This window comes from Oncorhynchus gorbuscha, linkage group LG02 (genome assembly GCF_021184085.1).
Source record: "Oncorhynchus gorbuscha isolate QuinsamMale2020 ecotype Even-year linkage group LG02, OgorEven_v1.0, whole genome shotgun sequence".
Classification (NCBI taxonomy): Eukaryota; Metazoa; Chordata; class Actinopteri; order Salmoniformes; family Salmonidae; genus Oncorhynchus; species Oncorhynchus gorbuscha.
Genome location: NC_060174.1, coordinates 88,170,614 through 88,189,537, shown reverse-complemented (window position 1 = coordinate 88,189,537; position 18,924 = coordinate 88,170,614). Strand labels below are relative to the sequence as shown.

The 18,924-nt window shown below is 41.0% G+C and overlaps 1 protein-coding gene across 1 annotated transcript in view; it reads right to left on the bottom strand.

The window, feature by feature from the left end:
• Positions 1-18,924, bottom strand: part of LOC123994701 (opioid-binding protein/cell adhesion molecule-like) — a 185,053-nt gene that overhangs the window by 86,268 nt on the left and 79,861 nt on the right. Inside the window, exon 2 of the mRNA XM_046297617.1 lies at positions 67-302. Coding sequence (XP_046153573.1) covers positions 67-302 — 236 coding nt within the window. The remainder of the gene's footprint in view (positions 1-66; positions 303-18,924) is intronic.

Sequence of the window (18,924 nt, the reverse complement as noted above, 5' to 3'; positions counted from 1 at the left end):
TGGACAAATCACAAACCACAAGTGAACTATGTAAATGGACAGAATCTGAGAGAAGAAGTGCAGTACCTTGAACGATGAGATGCACTTTGGATGATTTGGGTTTGTTGCTTGTGAGGATGGAGCACACGTAGGGCCCCTCGTCGTGTACATTCACATTCTGGATCTTTATGCTGTACTCTGTCACGGGTGTGTTGTCCATTCGGACCACTCGAGGGTCCAGAGACCACTTGTCAGCCCCCGCGTAGAGAATGGTGGTGCGGTTGAGCCAAGCCACCCGCGATACCTTGCTATCCACAGTACATCTGTGAGGAAAACAGAAATAACAGAGAGAGGATGAGTGTTATGCATTCCAGCATATTTTTACAGTGTTCTATTGTGTCCATTCTGTTGTAATGCACAATCGAGTGATGGTCGAATGATGTCTGACCGACCAAATGAAATGTTATTTGTCACATGCGCCGAATACACCTTACAATGAAATGCTGACTTACAAGCCCTTAACCAACAATGCAGTTTTAAGAAAATACAACAAAAAAAGTAAGAGATAAGAATAACAAATCATTAAAGAGCAACAGTAAATAGCAATAGCGGGGCTATATACAGGGGGCACCGGTACAGAGTCAATGTGTCAATGTGCAGGGGCACCAGTGGAGAGGTAATTGAGGAAATTATGTACATGTAGGTAGAGTTATTAAAGTGGCTGTGCATAGATAATAACAGAGAGTAGCAGCAGCGTGGGGGGGGGGCAATGCAAATAGTCTGGGTAGCCATTTGATTAGCTGTTCAGGAGTCTTATGGCTTGGAGGGATAGAAGCTTTTTTTAGGAGCCTCTTGGACCTAGACTTGGCGCTCCGGTACCGCTTGCCATGCGGTAGGAGAGAGGACAGTCTATGACTAGGGTGGCTGGAGTCTTTGACAATTTTTAGGGCCTACCTCTGACACTGCCTGGTATAGAGGTCCTGGATGGCAGGAAGCTTGGCCCCGGTGAAGTACTTGGCCGTACGCACTACCCTCTGTAGTGCCTTGCGGTCAGAGGCCGAGCAATTGCCATACCAGGCAGTGATGCAACCCGTCAGGATGCTCTCGATGGTGCAGCTGATGCTACTATTGTGTGAAGATGTGGCCTTTGTATGAAGTTTTTGATAAAGTAAGACCTCAGGATTTCTATTACAATATAGGGTAGCAGTGTTCTTCAATACTGTTGCTGGGGACCCACATGATGTACAGGCGTTTGTTCCAGACCAATAGCAGCACATCTGATTCAACTAACCACCATGCCCTTGAGCATTTCAATCAAGTATGTTAGCACTGGAATGGAACAACAGCCTGTGAGTCCCCAGGACCTTGATAACATAATGACTACTTTGAGCTCTCCCCGAGTACCCCAACCGCACACATTTATGTTGTAGCCCCAGACAAAAACACCTGAGGTCGAGTGATGAGGTGTGTTCAGTTCACTTGATGATCGTTTGCTACGTTGCAGAACGGTTTGTACTAAACGCGCTCCGGTACAGCTTACTGTGCGGTAGCAGAGAGAACTGTCTATGACTTGGGTGACTGGGGTCAAAGACTTCCTCTGACACCGCCTAGTATATAGGTCCTGGATGGCAGGAAGCTTGGCTTCAGTGATGTATTGAGCCGTACGCACTACCCTATGTAGCGCTTTATGGTCGGATGCTGAGCAGTTACCATACCAGGTGGTGATGCAAATGGTCCGGATGATTTCGATGGTGCAGCTGTAGAACGTTTTGGAGGATCTGAGGAACCATGCCAAATGTTTTCAGTCTCCTGAGGGAGAAAAGGTGTTACTGTGCCCTCTTCTTGACTGTCTTGGAGTGTTTGGATCATGATATCTAAAAAATATATATTAGGGTGTGGATCAGCTTTAAAATTACAGATAGATTGTTGTTTCCATCAATGTAATTGGTCTGCATCATTTCCAATCCACCATATATTTTGGGGGTAAATATACATATACATAAACATCCATACACACACACACATATTTGTATATATGTATATATATATGTATATATATACATACGTGTATGTGTGTGTGTGAATGTATCAGCCAATACACACATATATATATATATATAGATATATATATTCCCAAAAATATATATATTTGCCCCAAAAATATATGGTGGATTGGAAATGATGCAGAAAATTACATTGATGGAAACAACAATCTATCCGTGTATATATACACACATACATGCACATACCATGATAGTTTGTTGGTGATGTGGACACCAAGGAACTTGACACTCTTGACACGCTCCACTACAGCCCCGTCGATGTTAATGGGGGCCAGTTCAGCTCTCCTTTTCCATAATCATCTAATTTGTCTTGCTCACATTGAGGGAGAGGTTGTTGTCCTGGCACCACACTGCAAGGTCTCTGCCCTCCTCCTTATAGGCTGTTTCATCGCTGTCAGTGATCAGGCCTACCACTGTTGTGTCATCAGTAAACTTAATGATGGTGTTGGAGTCGTGCTTGGCAATGCAGTCGTGGGTGAACACGGAGTACAGGAGGGGACTAAGCACGCACCCGAGGGGCCCTGGTGTTGACGATCAGCGTGGCAGATGTGTTGTTGCCTACCATTACCACCTGGGGGCGGCCCGTCTGGAAGTCCAGGATCCAGTTGCAGAGGGAGGTGTTTAGTCTCAGGGTCCTTAGCTTAGTGTTGAGCTTTGTGGGCACTATGGTGTTGAACGCTGAGCTGTAGTCAATGAACAGCATTCTCACATAGAATGTGTCCAGGTGGGAAAGGGCAGTGTGGAGTGTGATTGAGGTTGCGTCATTTGTGGATCTCTTGGGGCGGTATGCGAATTGGAGTGGGTCTAGTTTTCTTGCTCTATCATACTGGGCACATAGCATGAGAGATACATAGATTAAATAAAGTTCCCCTTCTGAGACTGGCTGCCTGTTGAGAACAAGTGACAGGCTGAACCTCCCACAGCAACCACATCCTCAATATTCCACACACCAGAATTCAGTATTTTAGTCTATGATTGCCATGTGAGTGTACCAAAAAAAAAAAATTTTTTTTTAAATCGGTGAAAATATAATAATGATGAACTGTACCAAAAAAACATCAACGTTTATGTATTAAAAATCTTAAATATTGCAATGTTGGTTTTCACAGCTGTTTCACAAGGTGCTCATTATTGTACATTTTAAGGTATCCTTTGACGGTATTTATTTGTTTCACATTTAGAGTGGTATTTATTCTACCACTCTAAATTCCAAGCATCTGCCTCTAACCCTAGGAAGCTCTTTGCCACCTTCTCCTCCCTCCTGAATCCTCCTCCCCCTCCCCCCTCCTCCCTCTCTGCAGATGACTTCGTCAACCATTTTGAAAAGAAGGTCGACGACATCGGATCCTCGTTTGCTAAGTCAAACGACACCGCTGGTTCTGCTCACACTGCCCTACCCTGTGCTCTGACCTCTTTCTCCCCTCTCTCCCCAGATGAAATCTCTCGTCTTGTGACGGCCGGCCGCCCAACAACCTGCCCGCTTGACCCTATCCCCTCCTCTCTTCTCCAGACCATTTCCGGAGACCTTCTCCCTTACCTCACCTCGCTCATCAACTCATCCCTGACCGCTGGCTACGTCCCTTCCGTCTTCAAGAGAGCGAGAGTTGCACCCCTTCTGAAAAAACCTACACTCGATCCCTCCGATGTCAACAATTACAGACCAGTATCCCTTCTTTCTTTTCTCTCCAAAACTCTTGAACGTGCCGTCCTTGGCCAGCTCTCCCGCTATCTCTCTCTGAATGACCTTCTTGATCCAAATCAGTCAGGTTTCAAGACTAGTCATTCAACTGAGACTGCTCTCATCTGTATCACGGAGGCGCTCCGCACTGCTAAAGCTAACTCTCTCTCCTCTGCTCTCATCCTTTTAGATCTATCGGCTGCCTTCGATACTGTTAACCATCAGATCCTCCTCTCCACCCTCTCCGAGTTGGGCATCTCCGGCGCGGCCCACGCTTGGATTGCGTCCTACCTGACAGGCCGCTCCTACCAGGTGGCGTGGCGAGAATCTGTCTCCTCACCACGCGCTCTCACCACTGGTGTCCCACAGGGCTCTGTTCTCGGCCCTCTCCTATTCTCGCTATACACCAAGTCACTTGGCTCTGTCATAACCTCACATGGTCTCTCCTATCATTGCTATGCAGACGACACACAATTAATCTTCTCCTTTCCCCCTTCTGATGACCAGGTGGCGAATCGCATCTCTGCATGTCTGGCAGACATATCAGTGTGGATGACGGATCACCACCTCAAGCTGAACCTCGGCAAGACGGAGCTGCTCTTCCTCCCGGGGAAGGACTGCCCGTTCCATGATCTCGCCATCACGGTTGACAACTCCATTGTGTCCTCCTCCCAAAGCACTAAGAACCTTGGCGTGATCCTGGACAACAAACTGTCGTTCTCAACTAACATCAAGGCGGTGGCCCGTTCCTGTAGGTTCATGCTCTACAACATCCGCAGAGTACGACCCTGCCTCACACAGGAAGCGGCGCAGGTCCTAATCCAGGCACTTGTCATCTCCCGTCTGGATTACTGCAAATCGCTGTTGGCTGGGCTCCCTGCCTGTGCCATTAAACCCCTTCAACTCATCCAGAACGCCGCAGCCCGTCTGGTGTTCAACCTTCCCAAGTTCTCTCACGTCACCCCGCTCCTCCGTTCTCTCCACTGGCTTCCAGTTGAAGCTCGCATCCGCTACAAGACCATGGTGCTTGCCTACGGAGCTGTGAGGGGAACGGCACCTCAGTACCTCCAGGCTCTGATCAGGCCCTACACCCAAACAAGGGCACTGCGTTCATCCACCTCTGGCCTGCTCGCCTCCCTACCACTGAGGAAGTACAGCTCCCGCTCAGCCCAGTCAAAACTGTTCGCTGCTCTGGCCCCCCAATGGTGGAACAAACTCCCTCACGACGCCAGGACAGCGGAGTCAATCACCACCTTCCGGAGACACCTGAAACCCCACCTCTTTAAGGAATACCTAGGATAGGATAAGTAATCCCTCTCACCCCCCCCCTTTAAGATTTAGATGCACTATTGTAAAGTGACTGTTCCACTGGATGTCATAAGGTGAATGCACCAATTTGTAAGTCGCTCTGGATAAGAGAGTCTGCTAAATGACTTAAATGTAAATGTAAATGTAATTATTCATTGTTGTATCCTAGGACCTACAATAGATATGTACTGTATATATTCAACCAAAAAGGTGTACTAATGAGCTATGCGAGAGAAGAAAATGAATCATAATAGAGGACTACTGAAATTATATTATTATTCTATTCACTCTGTCAATTAGGTTCGTATTGTGGAGTAACTACTATGTTGATCCATCGTCAGTTTTCTCCTATCACAGCCATTAAACTCTAGCTGTTTTAATGCCCATTGGCCTCATGGGGAAATCCCTGAGTTGTTTCCTTCCTCCCCGGCAACTAAATTAGGAAGGACGCCTGTAGCTTTGTAGCGACTGCATGTATTGATACACCATCCAAAATGTAATTAATAACATCACCATGCTCAAAGGAATTTTCAATGACCCCTTTTCGTTTTACCCATCTACCAATAGGTGCCCTTCTTTGCGAGGCATTGGAAAACCTCCCTGGTCTTTGTGGTTAAATCTGTGTTTGAAATTCACTGCTCGACTGAGGGACCATACAGATAATTGTATATGTGGTGTACAGAGAAGAGGTAGTCATTGAACAATTATGTTAAACACTATTATTGAACATATTTAGGCCTCCCATAACAAAGGCGTTGAATACTTATTGACACGAGACATTTCAGCTTTTAATTTTTGATTAATTTGTAAACATTTAGAAAACATGATTCCACTTTGACATGGGGTTTTGTATGTAGGCCAGCGACAATACATCTCAATTTAATCCATTTTAAATTCAGGCTGTAACTCAACAAAATGTTGAGGTGTGTGAATACTTTCTGAAGGCACTGTACATTATCATCTATTTTCATACATTCAGTGTGTCTATTGATTGGTGGTAATATTTGGCTTATGAATTAATTTTATGCACTCAACACCAAATGACATACACGAGGCTCATTATAAATGATTCAAGCATTCTATGGAAACAAAATGTATGCTTAGTATTTTGCAAATTTATTATGTCACAATTATCATGATACATTGATTTAAATGTCAGCACCTGTGCTAAATTTCAATTTACAATGAGAATGTGCGCCAAGTCCGATTTGCATATCCTTGGCATTCTCCAGTAGGCATGCTTTGTGGAAAATTCCAGTCAAACCATTTATTTGAAAAAGAGAGAAGCCTCAACTGATTTCTCTCTGAGCCCCCAAGAGAACTGGTGGTAACAAACATGTGATTTGTATTCAGGACAGATTATTGGATCCTAACCTCTTTGCCTAACCTTCAATCCAATGAACTTCAGCGGAGAAATATCATAATGCTCATAATACCAATTCGACTCCCAGCGCATACCAAACGGGTACAAGGAAGAGCGAGTCTCCGTGGGCATATATCAAAACTATTGGAGAACTGTACAATTTGTGATGCAAATCTAAGACTAATGGTTAACGTGAGTGACTGATTTCTTCAAAAAAGTATTACCGAAGGAAAAGCGAAATAACAATATTCAACAGTAAAACAAAAAAAGTTATATTCATGACAAAAGACCAATAACCTTTGCTCTGTCCAGCAATACACCCTATTGGAGTGTTTTAGTTCAGTGACCCTTTGTTCATTTTGCAACAAAGAGGAAAGCTTGCCTTAAAGGTTGTTTTAAAAGATTGGTTGTGCTTTTATTTATCTGACATGATAAATAACTTACCATGGATTGCCTTGTGATCTGTAAATGGTCATACCATCAACACTACCTGCATTCATTAGTCAACTACCTCTCCTTGGCATGCAGTTACTACGTTGTCTTAGTAATCAATGTTCACATGTATTTCATTAAGTTAAAGAAGACCGATTAGATGGACAGAGAGAACAGTATAAATCCTCCCGCTTCCCTTAAACCAGTTACTACTACCCTTGCTGTAAAAGTTTGTTTCTTGTTGCAGTTGACAACAAAAGCCTTGTGGTTAGAGCGTTGGGCTAGTAACCGAAAGGATGCAAGTTCAAATCCCCAAGCTGACAAGGTACAAATCTGTCATTCTGCCCCTGAACAAGGCAGTTAACCCACTGTTCCTAGGCCATCATTGAAAATAAGAATTTGCTCTTAACTGACTTGACTAGTTAAATAAAATAAAAACTGGCAGTAAGTTGAATATCTACAGAGCAGAGATGTCCAACACTTTTCCTGGAGAGCTGCTGACGCCTTCAGTCTGGACCATGATGAGTTTAATCCCTCTTCTTGTAATTTAAATACTATAATCACTCAAGTAATAACATGTTTTGACTGAAATACTTACAGGAACATCACATATTTGTTGTTAATCTAAATAACGGAAATAATGTTAAATCACATCACGCTGTGACCACTTTTGTCATGAAAATAGTGCTCTATTAATATTCATCATTGTTCCATGAGAAGGTCACGCGTGGTTGTGGCATGTGTATTACTTTTACTCCAAAAACAAGGCAGAAAAATAATACAACAAATAATTGTGATGAATTATTCATTAGGTATTCATTTATTCAAGAGAAAGGTCAGCAGTGTTGAATGTGTACACAGTCTCGCTGCATGTTACTGTATTATCACAATTAATGATAGGGAATCTATGATAGCTGTCAGAGCCACTTGTAACCCGGTGTCAAGGCTTTTGCTTCACAGTACAATGGTGGGTGTCAATGTGAATCGCTGATAGCACAAACCGTCAGCTTTAACTGTGTTCACCACATTCAATCATTATTTCAAGACGATTAAATGGCTGTTACCAGGGTAAAACATGGAGATGTGAAGTGTATGGAATGTTTCTAACACAACAAATAACCCATAGTTTGGGAGCATTCTGAGCATTAAACATTTAAATAAATGTTGCAAAAATATACAAATATCGCTTAATTCAGATCACATGATTCCAGTATAGGCCAGTACAGTACAGAGTGCAAATCCTAGCAAACCCCTCCTTCACAGAAAAATTCAGACACATCACAAGGTCAAAAGAGGAAAGCTAGCCTTTAAAGAGTAGTTCACTATTTTACAACTTGATGTTAGATCGGTCCTCGCCCTGAAAGTAGTCTATGGGCCAGCAGAAGTGTAGTAATGTATTGGAACTAGAGGTCAACCGATTAATCGGAATGGCCGATTAATTAGGGCCAATTTCAAGTTTTCATAACAATCGGAAATCGGTATTTTTGGGCGCCATTGTGTATATATATATATATTTTTTTACACCTTTATTTAATCTTTATTTAACGAGGCAAGTCAGTTAAGAACACGTTCTTATTTTCAATGACAGCCTAGGAACGGAGGGTTAACTGCCTCATTCAGGGGAGACTGCCTGTTACGCGAATGCAGTAAGCCAAGGTAAGTTGCTAGCTAGCATTAAACTTCTCTTATAAAAAACAATCAATCATAATCACTAGTTAACTACACATGTTTGATGATATTATTAGATATTATCTAGCGTGTCCTGCGTTGCATATAATCTGACTGAGCATACAAGCATACAAGTATCTAAGTATCTGACTCATCGGTGGTAGGCAGAAGCAGGCGCGTAAACATTAATTCAAACAGCACTTTCATGCATTTTGCCAGCAGCTCTTCGTTGTGCGTCAAGCATTACGCTGTTTATGACTTCAAGCCTATCAACTCCCGAGATGAGGCTGGTGTAACCGAAGTGAATGTTTCATTATTTACTTGAGGCTAAATTGATTTATTGATGTATTATATTAAGTTAAAATAAGTGTTCATTCAGTATTGTTGTAATTGTCATTATTACAAATTAAACAAACATTTTTAAATCGGCCGATTAATCGGTAATGGGGTTTTTTGGCCCTCCAATAATCGGTATCGGAAAAGTCATAATCGGTCGACCTCTAATTGGAACCATTGACAACCACAAGATTAAGCAGTTCTCAATGATACCAAACACTCTGACGTCGCTTGGCAATGACTGCATTCACAAACAAAAGTCTTCCCTCCCTTTTTCTCTCTGCTTTCCTCAGCTCACACCCTATTGTTTCTAAAATAACTATGTCATTTTGAGATTGTGTTTCGACTGCTGCAGTGAGGACAGCCATGTCTGTATGCCATCCAGTGTTGCTGCCTCTCCATTCGTCCCTAATGACTACAGTATGAGCTCTTACACCATAAATCCTTTTAACTGGAGCGGACATCCAGCAGGTGTTTACTGAGGCTATCAATTCTGTATCCAGAGGCCTCCATCAAAAATATGGCGGTGAACTCGAGCAAACCTGCATGTGTCCCTTGATAATAAGTGTTACTTATTGTGCCCTCAACTCTTCATTCAGGAATCAAGGCTGAGACAGATACTTATACAGAGCTCGCCAACTGCCAAAGAGACCAAGTCGAACTTGGACACACACAGTTAAATAAACAGCCAACAAAATCATCTGTTCCAGGGGGACATTGAAAGGTGATAGATACCACAGAATAACGAGTTGATAAAACGTAGGGGAGTGATGTCTGTGCTTCAACGGTGTTTGCAGAAACCAGAAGGCCACTGTTTTGCACCCCAAGCAACATTCTCATTATTGACTACGTGGGCTGGGCTCTTGCCTTGGCCTCTAATTGTGAGGCCACATTGCCATCGTACACCCTGAGCTAACAAAGTGTCAGCCACCTGAGTGGGGGGATATTTAATAGAATAACAACTATTCTGCTCGAGATTCCATATCACCATCCAACAGACAGACGCCAGGGTAGCCTAGTGGTTAGAGCGTTGCACTAGTAACCGGAAGGTTGCAAGTTCAAACCCCTTCGCTGACAAGGTACAAATCTGTCGTTCTGCCCCTGAACAGGCAGTTAACCCACTGTTCCTAGGCTGTCATTGTAAATAAGAATTTGTTCTTAACTGACTTGCCTAGTTAAATAAAGGTAAAATAAAAAATATATTTATAGTATACAAAATCATCCTTAACTCTTCTGTTATATTAGACACCATACAGTACTTACTTTAATTCACACGTTATGCATTAAACAGTAAAACTCAGTAAGTTATGCAATAGAGAACATTCAACTACAATTGAGCAAAGCTCCATGGGAGTACTTTGGTCTGGTACATCACTTAATGATGTCTTTCATGGTTTAATGATAGTGAGTTGAATTAAATACAATAACATTCATGTACTGTGTTTTTCCTTGAGAGAGCTGCAGGGAGAGAAATATTTCGAAATATTAATAATTAACATTCTATGAACCAGGATATTTAAATGTACTGTTTGTTGGCATGGCCACTCATTGATTCAACAGACAACAAATAGCCTAAATCGACACCCTTAATCATTATGGGAACAAAGCATGTGGTCGGTCTTGAGTTGCCAGCTGCAATAGTAGAAGCACTTGTACAAAAATGCATTTCTTACTTATGTAAATATTACAAGCAAATACTATCCAAATCGGTTTTGTGCTGCAATCACCTAAGTCTTAAAATGACCTAAAATGAACACCAACGGCAATATATGGCAATAGAACTCCAATGGAAATAGTTAGTTAAATAGTTAACCAATTTCTGTATTTAACCTTTTTGCACCTTTATCTCTTTTGGCATATCACATACAGTGCCTTCAGAATGTATTCATTCCCCTTGACTTAGTCCACATTTTGTCGTGTTATAGCCTGAATAGAAAGGAAATCCAGTGTAGATTTGGCCTTGTGTTTTAGGTTATTGTCCTGCTGAAAGGTGAATGAATGCAATATTACTTCAATGCCTTGTTGCAAACAGGATGCATGTTTTGGAATATGTTTTATTCTGTACAGGCTTCCTTCTTTTCACTCTGTCAATTAGGTTAGTAATTGTGGAGTAACTACATTGTTGCCGAACCATCCTCGGTTTCTCCTATCATAGCCTTTAAAATCGGTAACTGTTTTAAAGTCACCACTGGCCTCTGTGAAATTCCTGAGCGGTTTCCTTCCTCTCTGGCAACTGAGGTAGGAAGGACACCTGTATATTTTGTAATGACTGTGTCTACTGATCCAAAGTGTAATCAGTACCCGCAAAACACCAGCCTCAATGTCAGCAGTGAAGAGGCGACTCCGGGATGCTGGCCTCCTAGGCAGAGTTTCAAAGAAAAAGCCATATCTCAGACTGGCCAATAAAAATCAAAGATTAAGATGGGCAAAAGAACACAGACACTGGACAGAGGAACTCTGCCGAGAAGGCGAGCATCCCGGAGTCATCTCTTCACTGTTGACATTGAGACTGGTGTTTTGCGGGTACTATTTAATGAAGCTGCCAGTTGATGACTTATGAGAAATCTGTTTCTCAAACTAGACACTCAAATGTACTTGCTCAGTTGTGCACTGGGGCCTCCCACTCCTCTTCTATTCTGGTTAGTTGTACGAGATCATTAGTTTCTTGGCAATTTATCGCAAAGAATAACCTTCATTTCTCAGAACAAGAATAGACTGACGAGTTGTAGAAGAAGGTCTTTGTTTCTGGCCATTTTGAGCCTGTAATCAAACCCACAAATGCTGATGCTCCAGATACTCAACTAGACTAAAGATGGCCAGTTTGATTACTTCTTTAATCAGAACAACAGTTCTCTGTTGTGCTAACATAATTGAAAAAGGGTTTTCTAATGATCAATTAGCCTTTTAAAATTATAAACTTGGATTAGCTAACACAACATGACATTGGAACACAGGAGTGATGGTTGCTGATAATGGGCCTCTGTACGCCTATGTAGATATTCAATTAAATATCAGCCATTTCCAGCTAACAAGTGACCCCAAACTTTTGAACAGTAGGATATATATATATATATATATATATATATATATATATATATATATATATATATATATATATATATATATATATATATATATATATATATATATATATATATATATATATATATACACACACACACACATACCTTTGTCATATATATCTTTGAAATTATGTATATAAAAGTACCATGTATTTAGTATGAAAAATGTAATATGTAAAATGTATGTATACGTAACAAAAAAACCTTAAAACAAGAAATATATATTTTTGTCCTCGGAACAGGGGGATATATTTGTTACTTGTATTTTTTCCTTGTCTTATTATTTTTCTATTAATTTGTTATTTTTCTATTTTTTTCTCTGCATTGTTGGGAAGCAAGCGTTTCACTGTTAGTCTTCTACACCAGTTGTTTATGAAGCATGTGAAGCAAGCATTTCACTGTTAGTCTACTACACCAGTTGTTTATGAAGCATGTGAAGCAAGCGTTTCACTGTTAGTCTACTACACCAGTTGTTTATGAAGCATGTGAAGCAAGCGTTTCACTGTTCATCTACGACAACAGTTGTTTATGAAGCATGTGAAGCAAGCGTTTCACTGTTAGTCTACTACACCAGTTGTTTATGAAGCATGTGAAGCAAATATTTCACTGTTAGTCTACTACACCAGTTGTTTATGAAGCATGTGAAGCAAGCGTTTCACTGTTAGTCTACTACACCAGTTGTTTATGAAGCATGTGAAGCAAGCGTTTCACTGTTAGTCTACTACACCAGTTGTTTATGAAGCATGTGAAGCAAGCGTTTCACTGTTCGTCTACGACACCAGTTGTTTATGAAGCATGTGAAGCAAGCGTTTCACTGTTAGTCTACTACACCAGTTGTTTATGAAGCATGTGAAGCAAGCATTTCACTGTTAGTCTACTACACCAGTTGTTTATGAAGCATGTGAAGCAAGCGTTTCACTGTTAGTCTACTACACCAGTTGTTTATGAAGCATGTGAAGCAAGCGTTTCACTGTTAGTCTACTACACCAGTTGTTTATGAAGCATGTGAAGCAAGCGTTTCACTGTTAGTCTACTACACCAGTTGTTTATGAAGCATGTGACAAAAACTTTTGATTCGATTTGAAATAGAACTCCAATGGCAACGCAACACTGTAGTGTAAAATGACCTGTCAAACTGTCCATTTACATTTCCTTTTGTTACATGGTTTTAGTACGTTATAAAGTCATATTCCGCTTCAATGTTGTTTACTATGGAATTCTAAGCTGTAAATCAGTGTCTCTTACGCCTACAATATTGTTCCATCCTGATTTGAAAATCCGACTAGACAGCAGCATCAATTTGTGGTAATTTGCTTGCGAATAGACAGCATGAACTGATTTTTACAAAATGTTTAGACTGATTTCGGTGTCCTCACATTTTCATTTCCCTTGTGCCACTTTAATGTCAGGTTGCGGAACCTCCTTGCAGTTTAAACTTCCCAAACTGATTGACTTCAGCATGCTTCAGTAGGTTAATAGCACTACTGGGAAATCTAAATTGTTGAACATTATTAATGGCCAAATGCAGATCCAATTTGGAGAGGTCTTGAATAGATAACAAATAAAATAGAGAACCAACCTGGCACAGCAGTGGCATAAAACGTTAGGGTACAAGCAAACATATTTTGTTGATAAAGATAGAAATACCTTGTTGTTAGCATTATTATTATTATTTTTGATGGGATATTGCTTCATAGCAACATCTTATGTGAAACCCAATGTAAAAAAAGAAAGAGATATCTGGTCATTGAGAGTTACATATCTAGAAAACAACTCCAGACCTTAACATTTAAAAATAACAACATCACTATCAGGGATAATAACGAGAGTTATCCCAATTATATGTATCTGCAGGACATGGATACTGACAGCTGGAAATATGGTAATATTAGGCACAGGATGCATTAGAATGATCTCCATTTACCTGGAAAAAAAGACTGAGTCAGACAAACAATGTCTTCCAGAGCCTCAGATCCTCTCTCACTAAATATCCTTGTACAAGAAATGTTTTCACTCCAGTACAATGAGTGTCCCTTTAATTGTTAATCATTAACATGATGTTGGAGAAATCTTTAAGCATAAGCCTCCGTCCCTCTGTCGGGCATGTTAAATAGCCACATGTTTTCTCAAAATGATGTGTACTAGCCTTCTTCTTATTTATTTGTGGACTACGGATCTAAGATATGGATAGTGGACTACGGATCTAAGATATGGATAGTGGACTACGGATCTAAGATATGGATAGTGGACTACGGATCTAAGATATGGATAGTGGACTACGGATCTAAGATATGGATAGTGGACTACGGATCTAAGATATGGATAGGTCACCAAGTCGCAGCAGAAGACTTTTAGTGATTGCAGATCATTGTCAGGAGCCCAGGCTGCTCCCAGAGCCCCAGCAAAGAGATAAATGATAGCCTGGCTCTAGTTGCTAGGTGGATTGATGACCGTCATTACATTGCCTGCAACGTACGGTAGCAACTTTGTTGGGCTCCCTCAGACAAGAGAGACATATAGATGATCTCACAACTATCTGGCGAGACAAACGTGATGGAGCCTGGGCTGTGTCTGAAAACATTACTAACCATCAAATCCTTGCTTCCTACATCCTTGTTTCCTTAATTCCTCTCAAAAGTCAATGGAGGAAAGGATTGAAAGTACCTCACTGGGACCACCTCTTCCAATGAGCTTTGAGAGGAATTAAGGAAACAAGGACAGAGGAAACAAGGATAATGTTTTCAGACACAGCCTGTCGGTCTACGTAAGGGGAAGTTATAACATAGCCAGACAAAACAATGACAAAAGACAATCAGGTTAAATTAAATAGCAGTTTGCTAATCGAGAGCCTTCAATTCTGTTTAAAATAATTAGCTAATGTCAGAGTGGCTAATTACCAGCCCTGTCAATTGTAATATGTATTGAGGAGGAGGCAATGACAAGAGGTGCTTTAAAACATCAATACTCATTGTGAGCTTGATTTGGGCATTAGTTTGAACTGTAATTATAGTGTACCTGTGATTATCTCTGAACTCCCTGTGTTGGTCTGTAGCAGGCATTCCCAAACTGGGGGGTACGTGCAATGGCGTCGGGGGTACGCCAAATAAAAATGTGATTCACATTTATAAAAATAAATAAATATAATAATCTTCATATTTTCAAACAATACATTTATATTTTCCAAAGAGGCTATACATTTGGGTTAGGTTTTTTTCCTATCTGAGTAGCCTCGTTTCACTGCCAAAAATAAAATTAAACCATCTAGTGTTCAGCGAAATAACAACACAATGTCAAATATACGAAGTCTATTCAAATAATTAACATCCAATCACATTAACAGTTACTCTCTAATGGGAATTCCACTAACTGTCCGTATGTAGCCAAATGTAGCTGCAGCTCATGTTGGTATCTGTACTGATGGCGCAAAAGCCATGACAGGGAGACATAGTGGAGTGGTAACGTTTGCGCAAGCAGTTTCTCCCGACGCCACTACGGTACACTGCCGCATACACCGAGAGGTTCTTGCTGCCAAGGGAATGCCTGATAGCTTGAAAGAAGTTTTGGACACTACAGTGAAAATGGCTAACTTTGTTCAAACAAGGCCCCTGAACTCTTGTGTATTTTCTACACTATGCAATGATTATGGGCAGCGACCAAATCAAATCCAAATCAAATCAAATTTGTCACATACACATGGTTAGCAGATGTTAATGCGAGTGTTTTTTTTTTAATTGAGAAGATCTTCGTTTTATTAACTGACCATAACTTTCACGTCTGACCGCTTGCATGATAACGAGTTTCTCACACGACTGGCCTATCTGGGTGATGTTTTTTCTCGCCTGAATTATTACATTTACATTTACATTTAAGTCATTTAGCAGACGCTCTTATCCAGAGAGACTGAATCTAGGATTACAGGGACTCTCTGCAGCTATATTCAATGTGCGGGACAAACACACAGGTCTTTCCTTCATTGTATGTTTTTTTGTGTGCAAATGAACTCAAGCTGACGGACAATGTCAAATGTGATATAGCGAAGCACCTGAGTGAGTTGGGTGCACAATTATGCAGGTCCTTTTTCAAAACAGAAGACACAAACAACTGGATTTGTTATCCCTTTCATACCTTCCCTCCAGTCCACTTACCGATATCTGAACAAGAGAGCATCATTGAAATTGCAACAAGCGGTTCTGTGAAAATTGAATTCAATCAGAAGCCACTAGCAGATTTCTGGATTGGGCTGCGCTCAGATTATCTTGCCTTGGTAAATTGCGCTGTTAAGACACTGATGCCCTTTGCAACCACGTACTTATGGGGAAGTGGATTCTCGGCCCTCACTAGCATGAAAACTAAATGCAGGCACAGACTGTGTGTGGAAAATGATTTAAGACTGAGACTCCGTTATGTGCACCCTTTCAAGCACACCCTTCTCATTAACCTGTGGTGAGTTATTCACAATTTCAATGAACAAATAAGGTTTTATATGTAAGATGGTTAAATAAAGAGCAAAATAATTAATTATTATTATATTATTATTTGTGCCTTGGTCCTATAAGAGCTCTTTGTCACTTCCCACAAGCCGGTTTGTGACAAAAACTCACTCATTCTTATGTTTAATAAATGTATATGTGTATATGTATATGTGTGCCAGGCTTACAATTATGGCAAGAAACAACATTTGAGAGTGTGCTGACCCTGGTGCTAGAAGGGGTACGCAGCTGGAGGTTGAATGTTTGAAGAGGTATGGGACTATAAAAAGTTTGGGAACCACTGCTTTAGAGCATGACCCCAGAGTGTAGGGAACAGAGATTCTGTTTTCCATTACCAAACACAAGACAACACACTAGACAAAAGCACACTGTTTCAATTGTAAACAGCCACTAACTTCTTGGTGACTGGGGGGCAGTATTGAGTAGCTTGGATGAATAAATTGCCCAGAGTAAACGGCTTGCTACTCAGCCATAAAATCTAGAATATGCATATAATCAGTATATTTGGATAGAAATGACTGAAGTTTCTAAAACTGTTTTAATTATGTCTGTGAGTATAACAGAACTCATACCTACGTGTCTGGTTAGACTGTAAACTCTCCTTCCAGACTGACATCAAACATCTCCAATCCAAATTTAAATCTAGAATTGGGTTCCTATTTCGCAACAAAGCCTCCTTCACTCATGCTGTCAAACATACCCTTGTAAAACTGGCCATCCACCAATCCTCGACTTCGGCGACGTCATTTACAAAATAGCCTCCAATACCCTACTCAACAAATTGGATGCAGTCTATCACAGTGCCATCCGTTTTGTCACCAAAGCCCCATATACTACCCACCACTGCGACCTGTACGCTCTCGTTGGCTGGCCCTCGCTTCGCCAAACTCACAGATTCCAGGTCATCTACAAGACCCTGCCAGGTAAAGTCCCGCCTTATCTGTTGTTCAGGTTAGTTATCATTGTTTTAGTTTACAATGGACCCCCTAGTTCCACTCTTCATACCCCTGATACCTCCTTTGTCCCACCAACCCACACATGCGGTGACCTCACCCATTACAACCAGCATGTCCAGAGATACAACCTCTCTTATCATCACCCAGTGCCTGGGCTTACCTCCGCTGTACCCGCACCCCACCATACCCCTGTCTGCGCATTATGCCCTGCATATATTCTACCATGCCCAGAAATCTGCTTCTTTTATTCTTTGTCCCCAATGCTCTAGGCGACCAGTTTTGATAGCCTTTAGCCGCACCCTCATACTACTCCTCTTCTGTTCCGCGGGTGATGTGGAGGTAAACCCAGGCCCTGCATGTCCCCAGGCACCCTCATTTGTTGACTTCTGTGATCGAAAAAGCCTTGGTTTCATGCATGTCAACATCAGAAGCCTCCTCCCTAAGTTTGTTTTACTCACTGCTTTAGCACACTCTGCTAACCCTGATGTCCTTGCCATGTCTGAATCCTGGCTCAGGAAGGCCACCAAAAATTCTGAGATTTCCATACCCAACTATAACATTTTCTGTCAAGATAGAACTGCCAAAGGGGGAGGAGTTGCAGTCTACTGCAGAGATAGCCTGCAAAGTAATGTCATACTTTCCAGGTCCATACCCAAACAGTTTGAACTGCTCATTTTAAAAATTACTCTCTCCAGAAATAAGTCTCGCGTTCCATTGCTTTTCTACAGACAAAGGAATTCTCCGGTTGGAACATTATTGAAGATTTATGTTAAAAACATCCTAAAGATTGATTCTATACATCGTTTGACATGTTTCTACGGACTGTACCGGAACTTCTTGACATTTTGTCTGCTCCTAGTGAACGTGCTTTGTGACTTTGGATTTAGCTATTTGGACATAAATGGACATTATCGAACAAATCAAACATTTATTGTGGAACTGGGATTCCTGGGAGTGCATTCTGATGAAGATCATCAAAGGTAAGTGAATATTTATAATGCTATTTCTGACTAATGTTGACTACACAACATGGCGGATATCTCTTTGGCTGGTTTGGTCTCTGTTGTTTATCTAAAAGTTCCATGTATAATAGTTGTATCTTTTATCAATGTTTATTATGAGTATTTCTGTGAATTGATGTGGCTCTCTGCAAAATGACCGCATGTTTTGGAACTACTGAACATAACAAGCCAATGTAAAATGAGATTTTTGGATACAAATATGCACTTTATTGAACAAAACATACATGAAGTCCTATGAGTGTCATCTGATGAAGATCATCAAAGGTTAGTGATTCATTTTATCGATATTTCTGCTTTTTGTGACTCCTCTCTTTGGCTGGAAAAATGGCTGTGTTTTTCTGTGACTTGGTGGTGACCTAACACAATTGTTTGTGGTGCTTTCGCTGTAAAGCCTTTTTGAAATCAGACACTGTGGCTGGATTAACTAGAATTGTTTCTTTAAAATGGTGTAAAATACTTGTATGCTTGAGGAATTTTAATTAAGATTTTTGTTGTTTTGAATTTAGCGCCCTGCACTTTCACTGGCTTGTTGGTGGGGTGGGACAC